This window comes from Hakea prostrata, chromosome 1 (assembly GCF_041222555.1).
Source record: "Hakea prostrata isolate BN-2017 chromosome 1, UWA_Hpros_2, whole genome shotgun sequence".
Taxonomy (NCBI): domain Eukaryota; kingdom Viridiplantae; phylum Streptophyta; class Magnoliopsida; order Proteales; family Proteaceae; genus Hakea; species Hakea prostrata.
Genome location: NC_142600.1, coordinates 26,315,509 through 26,326,795, shown reverse-complemented (window position 1 = coordinate 26,326,795; position 11,287 = coordinate 26,315,509). Strand labels below are relative to the sequence as shown.

General features: G+C 39.4%; 1 protein-coding gene across 1 annotated transcript; it reads right to left on the bottom strand.

The window, feature by feature from the left end:
* Positions 1-1,669: 1,669 nt before the first annotated feature.
* On the bottom strand, positions 1,670-9,753 carry LOC149028506 (mediator-associated protein). Its single transcript, XM_089137191.1, has 5 exons — positions 9,543-9,753; positions 6,572-6,728; positions 6,361-6,439; positions 6,153-6,236; positions 1,670-2,611 (listed from the first exon to the last, which is right to left on the bottom strand). The coding sequence occupies exons 2-5, from the start codon at positions 6,695-6,697 to the stop codon at positions 2,193-2,195; spliced, it is 708 nt and encodes a 235-aa protein (XP_088993317.1). The 5' UTR covers positions 6,698-6,728; positions 9,543-9,753; the 3' UTR covers positions 1,670-2,192.
* Positions 9,754-11,287: the final 1,534 nt, after the last annotated feature.

Sequence of the window (11,287 nt, the reverse complement as noted above, 5' to 3'; positions counted from 1 at the left end):
GTCGATGGGAGCTTCGTTACGTGAATAATCGTTGTTAACCGCAGGATCAACGGATAAAGAACGATTTCCAGTCCTAGTAAATAAATTTGTGGGCCTCCATGTATATGATTGGCTTTGTTTAATTACAACCGTTGATATGGCCATATGCTGTAGAGCAACCGATCCACGTGTCACTTGCTCGTGACGTAATTGGAACGTCTTCTACTTTTTGTTTTACTAAACTGCGTGTGTGTGTGGGTGACGATGAAGATCTTTCAGGTGAACCGAAACTACCGAACACCTTGGAATTTTTCAATGGTTTAAAATCGGGTAGCGTTAGGCCGGCCGCCGGCCCACTTCTTAGACTTCCATGTTACCAAAGCGGCACGAGGCTCAAGAATATCGGAAGAAAAATAACTACTAGAAAAGGCTAAATTGGGAAAGGAAAAAGAAGAAGCGAAAAAAAACAACCATTTTACGAAGGAAGATCAAAGGTTAAATTCCCTCAAGCCAAGGACGAAGTCCCAAAAATATGCCTAACCTAGTCGAGGGAACCCTCCGACTAATGTTGGTTGACCCAATGGCCCAACCGGGCCTAGAATAATACATTAACGAGAAAACGAAATCCTTTCCCCAAAAGAACCGGATGATAGAATCCCATAAATATGGGAATTCCTGGAATCATCAAAAGTAAGAGACTGACTAAGGAAAAAATCCACCCAGAATAGAAAACAAAAAATCCAATGGATTCCCATCGGAAAACAAACAGTATACCTAGATCCTTTAGCCCATCATATCCCACAGTCATCTCCTAGAGGTAAACACTATAAATACCATGAACCAAAAATTCTATGCATTCAGAGAGTCCTTAAGTGTTACTTATTGCAAATCGTCGGAGGTGACTTTCGAACCACAGAGGTTGACCCGCATCAAACTTTGTTTTGCACGAAGCTTGGTTCTGGTGGTGGTTCAGCAAAATCCAGATGCATCACCCACAATTATATATGTAATATCTACCTCCTGAGGAGTAGTCAAGGTGCATGTAAATAGGCCCAAGCGAAGCTCAGTTCTACCGGAAAAATGAAGAAGCTAATGCCAAAGGACTTGCAAGGTTGCCTTTTCTTTTCTTTTTTTCTTTTGGGGGCCCAAAAGACTTGTAAGGTTCTGCTAAGATATTTTTCTATTCAGCATCGCATTAGGGGAACAATTTAACCAACAAAAAACGACACAATTCAAATATAAACTTTTATTAATCATTCTCCAAAAGAAAACTTGCATCTCGGTAAGATTTTCCAGTGCCACATGATACTCTTACCACTTTCGTAACGTTAGGGCCTTAGGGGTGAGAAACCAAGAGTAGAGAAGCAGCCTAATTTAGAAGGGGTGAAAGACAAAAGTCCTCTCTCGAAAAAACTCAATTAATACTTGTTATATTTTCTTCTTGAGTAAATTGTGTGAATATTTTGTCCCTTTTTAAATGCACCCATTGTTTATGAGTCGGGATCATCTTCCCATCAGCTTCTCGACCACAAAAACAGTGGGGCCCACAGGTGAAAGACACTTTTTGAGAAAAGAAAAAACTCAAAATTTCACCCGTGGCCCCCACTGTTTTTGTGGTCGGGAAGCCGACGGGAAGATGATCCCGACTCATTGTTTATATGATTACATGCACCTCTTTTAGGGTATGTTATAGGGTTATGAATAAGCTCAATTTGTTAACTCCTAGAAAGAGAACTCCAAATAGCACAGAGGGATCAGATTCTTGTAGGAAGCCGGAGAAGTGATTAACAATACTATTATGCATCTTCTAACATAGCATGATTAATGACTCTCATTGAAAGAAATACAAACTTCTCTTTTATGTAGAAGAGACAACTCCGAATAATATATCCAAGAAACATGTTTCAAAACATGTATTCCCCTAAATAAAACTGCAGGCAATAAGACAGGCGTCTTTGCTATTACTCTTGATTCCACCATAGCAACAAAATTCTTCTTGATTCACCAGAATACTGGTATCAAGTAACATGAACTCCCATCGAGATCATCTGATACAACTGAAAACTGAAGATGGAACCACCTAAATAACATACCTCTTAATAAACAGGGCACTGCAATGCTCAGCTCCCTCCGAGAAGCATTTTTCTTCACAGCCCCAAGGTACATAGGTTATCCTTCCATTGTCACCATGCAGGACACAGGGGAAATAAGAATCATTGCTCATCTTTAATCATCTTCTTTGATTTTCTCTTATGAGAATTGTCAGCAGAACCCAAAGAAGTAACATTAATCCGACCTGCTCCCGAATCTCTAGTTGATCTGTCCACAGATGTTGTAGACTCCACAGTACGCCTTTTCTTTGCACTTTGTGATGGAACCTCAGTTTCAGTGAGTGATGAAATGTTTTGTCTACTACCAAGCGATGGTGTTGCAGTACTAGGTGACATTCCACTCCTCGAGTGTGGGCTTCTCTCTTTCCGACTATGGGTTGGAGTTGACATAGGATGGGATACATAAGAGGAAGTCCCTGATCTCTGACTCAATCGGCTTTGATGACTAGAAAGGGATTTTTTCTCCAACTCTGCAGGTTCAGGGTAATGGACTAAAGAAACCCGCCGTGATATCTTTCCAACTGCATAAGACAAAAATTTGTATAAACTTTTCATTCCACAATACTTTGCAAGGCAAAGATAAAACAGAATGCATTAAACTATGATAATAATACTTTCTTGGGTATCTTTAACCAACAGGATAAGGGCAACGCAGGCTGGATGGCCAATCCCACCATGGAATCTATGGGCAGCACAATTAGCTACACCATGTGGCAGGTCAGGATGACCTAAAACTTGGACGCAGATAAACTCTTGGAGTTCCCCAGTCAAATGTCAAGTTTGAACCAAAAGGGAGTTTAGTCAGGGGGCAAAAAAAAGCAATTTAATGAATCAAACATTGCAGAGAGACTGCACACGTGTACATCTTTAGCTTAGACCACTAGGCTTCACGGTAAAATATTTAACAGTACCCAACAGTTGATAGATAAAATTGTAAGCAAGAGCTCTCCCAATCCTTTAAAATAGTGAGGCAATGGATAAAGGTTCAGCATAACGCAAATTGTTGTCTGAAGCATAGACAAATGCAGCCCAGCAAAACTGACACAAGTTATTTAGGGATCTAAGAAGTTGCTAATTTTTACAGATCAGTGAAAGAAGCTTCAACAGCAAAACTTAATATATTTAACCCATGAAACTATTTGCATGGTACATATGCAGTATGGTTGAAATCCTCACAAATATCAAATAGGCCTGTAGCTGCAAGATACAGCTAGAAGTCTAAGAATTCTCCAGGGAATAGATGTTTCCTTGTGTCCTGATCTCCCATGTTCATATATGCCAAATTTCAAGAATCAAGACTAACATGTTCTACTTCCATTATCATGGGGTCCAACACAATGGCTAAACTACTCTGAAAATACTAGGCAGTCCTGTCCTTCAATAAAGGTATATGCTATATCACTCCCTCATGGGGTGTAAGTGAAGACGAGAGGCAGTGAGATCATACTTGTGACACTTTCCATCAAAACCACTACTTGATGTAGACCATAATATTTCCCCGATTAACAATGCTACAGCCCATCAGAAAAAGTTATATTGGGCTGTCACCGAACTGGGTTATACCAGCCTCTGATTTGATTATTATAAAAGAGCTGTAAGATTTTTAATAAAGCTGGCCTTATGACTTGTCAAATCCGAGCTGCATTGATGGGGACATCACACCACGACTGCCCACCACCTGTTTCTACTAGAGGCGGAGGCAGCGGAACCTTTCCCTGTGGTTCAGCTACTAGAAAGGGTCATTTGGAACCTTAGGACCGTGGTCCGCATGCCACCTTTTTTTATATATATATTAGTATTCATATTTTGTTTTGTAAGGGTACTTTAGACTTTCTTTCCACAGTTACGAGTTATTAGGTTTTATTTTATTCCCTTGAGTTATTGGGGGTATTTGTGGTAGTTTCATTTATTTATTTCCTTTTAAGTATGTAACAAGCCACAAGAGGAAGGCACAAATGAAAAGAATTAAAAGAAGAAGAAACTTGCTGCTCTCTCTCTCACCTCGCGGAACCAATTCATCCCTCTCTCTCCAGGTAAGTTTTCTTCCCTCCTTTCACCCTTGTTTCCCACTAGAAAAATTCCCCTCTCTCCTCTACAAAGATCTACACTTATTTTCTCCAAAGAAACTATATTTTCTGTCCTGGAATTTTTTTCCTCCTTCCCCATCCCCACGGCAGCTCTGTTTCTGCAGAAAAGTTTTCTTTCTTTCTTCTTCTTCTTCCCTCTCTTCTCGTAACTTCTTTGCTCCCTACCCAAAAAAAAAATCAGTTTCACTTCTTATAGAATCGACAGTTATCTTAGCCCTCTCTGTTTCTTTCTCCGAGAAATATCCCACGACAGTCGTAGCTTTGCTGCTCTTCTTTCCCTCGTTTTCTATGCCTCCTTATTGTCTGCTGCGACATAGTACTGCTGTTCTGTTCCTAGTGCAACATATATTACGTCATTCTTATTTCTGCCATTCCATACTTGCTGCTGGTTACAGTTTTTTTCTTAGAATTATTTGTCAGTCTTATTGGTGTTTGGGGTTGGGCTTAGTTTTGGTTTGGGTGAGATTAATATTGTTTATGTATCTTGAACCCCAATGGATTAATAAAGCATATCATTTGTTGCTGAAATTTTATTTCTTTGATGCAATGCCCTCTTCCCATTATCTAGTCTTGTGGATTGAATGAATGGATTTAGTTTGTTCATTCCTTAAGCTTTACGTTTGATTTTTGCATGGTACTTGTATTTTTCTTTGCTGGATTTTAATTTCCTTTAGTTCTCTAAGTGTGGAATCCAATGTGTGCTGTCCAAACCCACTCCCTTCATGATTTAGGATCCTTTGTCTTGTAGAATACCCTAGTCTAGGGCTGTCCTAGGCCATGCATAGTTTCTAATTTGATTATTACTGCATGATTAGAAGGCTGGATTATTAGGCCTTTAGTTGTTGCTTCATTTGTGAGCTAATCCCAAGGGATTAAATAGGCAGCCTTTGTAAAAGTTTGACAAAGATATACTGGACTTCGTGGCAGACCCAGGACAGAAATTCCAATCGCATCTTTCTATCCATCTTCTCCCACCTTTTAGTTCAACTATACAATTAATTTGCATGTGTGCATGTGCACCCTGCTGCAACCTATCATTGATCCTGATATAAAGTAGTTCTTAATTGAGCTATTTTCTATGTTACAACAACTACTACTCAGTTCATCACCCGAACCCACCTTCACTCCAAAAAAAAGAAAGCCACAATGAAACACGTGTCTCTGCTTCCCTATACTCCATTAAGTCACTCCAACAGTGATTTGTAGCAACAATCCTTTTTCGTGCACCTCCTTTTTAAAATGAGTGAAACTATCAGAAAGCCCATCCAGTGTTCCAGCAGCATTGAAAATACTAACACCAGTGCCCCCCACCACCTTCACTACCTCATCAGATGTATCCTTGTTGGAGCAACTCTTGCCCCATTCTCAATCACATATCTCAGTTCTTCAGCTAGGCCATCAGCAACCCTGGGTTCAGTCTTCATTACCTAGTCAATTGAGGAGTTCCTTGTCAAATTCAATTGTTCCACACTAATCTCCTCAGGCAGGCTCCACCATTCTAGACCATCAATGCCTTATTCCCTTGGGAATTGACTTCACAAAAGGGAATGTCACCCAAACGAATAGATTAGGAGTTAAGAGGGGCTGCCTTTTCAAGATTTACATCTTAAACAACTACAATACCTGTCAACTCAAGGGTTCTCTCTCCCTCTTTGATCTTCTATGGTCAGTAAAGGAAATAAAACTCACATTGATACAAAAAAGAATTTTGTTGCAATTTTTTGGGCCCTGCACATGTCAATAACGTCGATGACTGCACTCGGAAGCATTTCAGAAGCAATACAAATATCCATCTCTCTATCTTTTTCATTTTCAATAATCAAAGTGAAATCCAGATTTCAACAAGGAAACAAAAAAACATGAATTGAATAGCAAATAAAATAAATATAAATGAACGTAAGTTAAAACCATATAAGAACAAAAACAACCAAAAGAAGAAGGAAAAAGGGAAAAGGAAGACAGCACTAATGCTTACCAACTTTTGAATCTGAATGAGATGACTGGAAAACTGTAGCATCTGGTTCTTGCGCTGCAAAGCTAACCAATTTATATGATTTCCCTGTCATAACTCATAACATTAAACCAGGATTATCAAAGAATCCATAGACAAGTATCATGAGTAAACAAAGAAAACTATTTTTTCTTTGAGTCTTTCTTTGCTGTTCAACATGAGCTGTGTTTACCTGAGGAACTCTCAAAGCTGCCTAACCGTCCATCATGATGGAGCTTTAGTGACACTTCTTGCCCATCAAAATCAGGAGGCTACAAAACCAGCAATTCCATGGAGTAAGATCGATGACAACTAAATCAGTATTCACAGTAAATAAAATAACTGATTTCAAGTTTTCAACAACCCTCACAGGAAAAAACTATGATTATAAAGGAAACTTTTACTTGATTAATCGGCCATTGGATGAGCCAAAGCTCAGTTGAATCCGTCAAAGAGATGTCAACAAGAGGTTCCCTGGAATCCACTTGAAATTCCACAGGAGGTTTGTAACCTTCTTCAATACTACCCATTTGCACTGGTTTCAACAAATCAGCAGATCCACTGGAAAATTTAATAAATATAAGTCAAGTTTATTCATTTATTTATAGAAGAAAAAAGTACGATAATATCAAATGCAATGTAAAGGAACATTGCAGTAATATGTGTTGCTGTAACTGAGGCTTTTTCTATATTTTGCAAAAAAATGTGTTCACTAGAATGCTGTAAATTATAGTTACAAAATCAATAATAATAAACCCAAAATATATTCTTCTTTTTTGGGGGGTAAATAAGTATGCAAAGTTACAAATACCCTGAACTGAATGAAAAACGTTGAAATAAACAAGGGTTATTTAGATAGATATTAAACCTCAAACTTATGCTAAAGGAAAGACAATCTATGCTTACGAATCAAGCGACGGTTCAGGGGTGAGATCTTCCTTTTCTTAATGTAAAGCCAAGATCAAGGATGACTTACCCCAATTAAACCCACAACTCAGAGAATTAGAAGTAACAAACAGAAAAAAGACATGAGGATGGGAAATGGGGATAGATGGACTTAGCTCTCAAGAGCAAGGTTCTCTCACCTTTCTTATTACTCAATAGAGATAATAGACTCAAAGCAAAGCATCAGTTACCAATTTCATAAATCTGTCAGCTGAGAAGAGGCTCTTACGTATTTATAGGGTGCTATTACTTACTCTCCAAGTTGCATATAATATAGAAACTATGGGCTGAGAATATTTTGCTGATCTAGGTAATATTCTCATGAACAAACAAACAAACCAAAAAAAAAAAAGAGAAAGGTAGTTACTACAACTAAATATTAAGATCTAAGCTTTATAATCAGACACATACTTGAATGCTAAAATAGGAACCAACATTTAGAACTTAGGAAACAAGTAAAATAGAAACTAAATAAAATCTAATAGGGAAAATTTTCATCTCACCCCTGTACTTATTCTCTATTTGTTCTTACTCGCCTCTCAAAAGTTTAACCTCCGATTCCCTCAAGAAAGTGAACTATAAGCTCTCCTTCTCCCATGATAATTTCAAAATGGCCAAATTACCCTTTATTTTTTACCGCTTTAATCGACTGTGTTATTTTTTACAATAAATAGATAAAATGTAAAGAGTAGACATTTTAAGTAGAAAAGAGCAGATACAAGAGGACTAGAAAAGGAGAATTATCAGTGTCAATCATCTAGGTTAGAGGTTTCTCAGGCACAGAAATGATTACTATCTAGAACAGAAGTAGAAATTACTATGGCTGCACATCCAGATGTCAAGAAGTATAAATCAAACATAATGACTTGTAAGCATAATCATTTTAGCAAGTAAAACCTGCAACAATCCACTGAACAACAGTCTAGGCCCATTCAAAAGGGGGATCAACGGGAAACAGAAGCCGACATATCCCACAGTTAAATTTGCACATATATAACAACTCTATTAATGGATCAGATACACGGTGCAAAGGCTAGCTTGCTTTCAAGGAATCCACCACATTTCATTTAGAATTGAGTACCATAAAAAAATTTCATTTTATGGGAAGGCATATTCCATGTAGAAGAAAAAGGAGATTTATTATTTTATGAGCTAGGTCTTCCATAAGGTGACTCAAAAGAGTCAGAAAAGCGTGCATGGGAGCAATTATTCAATAGCGCATCTCATGATGTTGTGCTGTGATGTTTCCATGAAGTTCACAATTTTAGACAAGATAATGACATACTTTGTCTAAAGCCTCAAATTGAAGTACATCTCCAGCCATGCTGAGTTGAGATTGATAGAACCTTATGCTCTTATAAGATGATTTAGAGTTAAAACAACTCGAAAAACCCTCTTAGGGGATCTTGAAATACAGTCCCCAACTCCAATCCATGTTACTTTAGATGTCTTTTGCTTACTTAGTTTTACCTTATGCAGAAAAAACTTTTCTACCGTATACTAATGTAGATAAGAATGGATTGTAAGACGTAAACTAAGTAACTATAAAATTAAACAATAAAATTTTCTGGCTAAGAATGCGACCTATATGTGGAAGTTAATGAAACATATATTGAAACACTAGAACACAAGACGAGATAGATATTTCACCTCATTATAAATCAGCAGACTCAGGACACTAAAAAAGAGTTCTATCAGAGAGAGTCCTCTTGCCCTATTTCTTTTTGTTATGTACATCAATGCATCCAAGGAGTTGTCTAACCCAATAAGCCTTTTCATATCTGACCGCACTCTAGATAGGGTTGTTGGGTCCACCTAAAACTACTTGGAGAATCAACTCAACCACCTTAATTTCCTTAGTAGAGTGGTATATTTAACCAAACTGTTCTGTTCTCTCCTTCCAAAATCTTTCTCCTAGACTTCTGTGTATGGTTCTGTGAATTTGTACGTTGAAGAAACCCAAATTGAATTAGATGGGATTCATGGGAACAAGCGAAAGGGTTCAGATGGTAGGTTAAATATTAAAAATAAGGGCAGACAACTAGCAAGGAGAAGAGAGAGAATATTGTTTCCACACCTACACTTCAAAAATCTACCCCATACAAATCATTCCCCCCACAACATTGAATTTTTTTAATATTTTTATTTTTTAACCCAAAGCTTTCATTATTGTACGGGCAAGTCCAAAAACCAACTAATGTTGAAGTGCGACTCGAATGGTTCTTAGAAGTTTGATGAAAGGAAAGCCGGATAACGTTTAATCGAATGGTTCGTAATGTTTACCAGGTGATACTAAAATCTTGTCAGTAACCCCAAGAGAAAAAAAAGAAGAAGAAAGAAATGAAATTGAAACCAGGAGCAACATGAATCATTCAAGAAGGCGAAGAAGGAGAAGAAGGAGAAACATAGTAAAGGAAGAAGAAAGCGTACATTGAAGATGAGACTTTTGTTTTCAGCTTCCCAAGCAAGTCCTCCTTAACTTCAATTTTCAGGCTCACGGTTTCTGATCTGCACGATGAGACTCATGTAGTCATGTGAGACAAAGACGATGAGAGATTGAGAGATGAGAGATGAGCGAAGACACCGAAGACTCGAAGACGACGAAGAGGCGAAGCGTGAATGAGAATTGCAGATTCGCAGCCTAGCCCTAGGGCAAACTAAACTGGAGCCTGGTGTAAAATTACAATTTAACCATGATTTTCGGTGCGGATCCGGTTCGGTTATGTACCATCGTTATGTGCATCTGAAACCGGTACCGAACCGAACCGCCATACCGGACCGGATTTTAAACGGTCCGGCATTAGGCACGCGGGCCGGTCGATGCGGCCAGCCAAGTTGACACCTTGCGAGAGAGAGAGAGAAGACGTATACCAAGTTGCAACAACTGTGATGGCTTAAGATTTAGGAAAATTGCCTATGAGTTCGTAACAATACTATAAATCTATAATACACGGGTGAAACATATAACTTTGGGTTTGTTTATTGTGTTAAGATTACCTTAATCAGTTTGACGAGCTGTTTTTGACTGTTAGTAGCTCATAAAATACTTCTCAACTTCACATAATCAATTTCACATTCAAATCATGGAACAGTTCTACAGAAATTAAAAAACAACAAGTGTTCTGAGTGAAGAACAAAGTAACACAACCAGCAACTAACAGAAGAAGGTATCTGAGTAAGGACATCATTCAAGCAGATAGATAAACAATGTTAAGCCACCGAAAGCAAAGAATTAATGGTACAAAAAAACAATACCTGGGTTTTGTAGCAACCAAACGAAACAAGTACAGTGGCTGCTTGGGGGCTCAAAACAGAATCTCTACTATACCCGCACCTTTCGACTTCAAGTTCTTCCGCTCCTTCGCAATCTCACAAGCGAGTACAGAACTTTGCCAAGAACAGCTTAGAAAAAGCCATAGAGATCTTTAGTCATGGTTGTCAAGGGTTAATCTAAGAACAGAGAAGTTTAAGACCAAGGAATAACGGTTGGTTGTCGGGCAGAGAAGTGGCAGGGTGGCTAGGGTTTGGCCATTTGGGTTTTAGCCAAGCTTGAAGAACGATTATAGGTTGAGGTAGGATTAACCCATTCGGGTGAGTCATCTTAAATATTAGAATAGTAGTAAGAAAAACGAAATTACATATAGACCTTTCTTTTTCTTCTTTTTCTTGGCATCGATCGATCATGGAGCGATTGAGATTCTTCCCGTTTCGTCGATCATGGGGGCGGGATTCTTCCCCGCGTTTACTCATGGAACGCCCCGCCAGCGGGGGGGGGGGGGGGGGCCCCCCACACAACCCCCCCCCACACCAACCCCCCAACGGGGGGGTGTTCCCCCCCCCTTTTTGACCCCCCCCGGGTGAAGAACTTGCGGAGATTTCAAGCCAAAGAGAGGGGTATGAAAAGAAGATTTCGATAGCTGGGGTTGGGACGGAGAGGAACGGGGGGGGGGGGGGGGGGGGGAGACGCCCCGGCACCCCCCCTCCCTCTTTTTTTTTTTTTTTTGGCCTTGCCTCTAATGGGTGGTTTTTTTTTCACCCCCCCCCTCCCCCCCTTCGCGGGCGCCCGGGGGGGGCCCGCCCCCCCCCCCCCCCCCCCCCCAAGCAAAATCCTACTTTCTCGGGCAATCCATTACAGCTTTTGGTTCAACTCGTTAATCTCTGGCTCTCTGCATCGC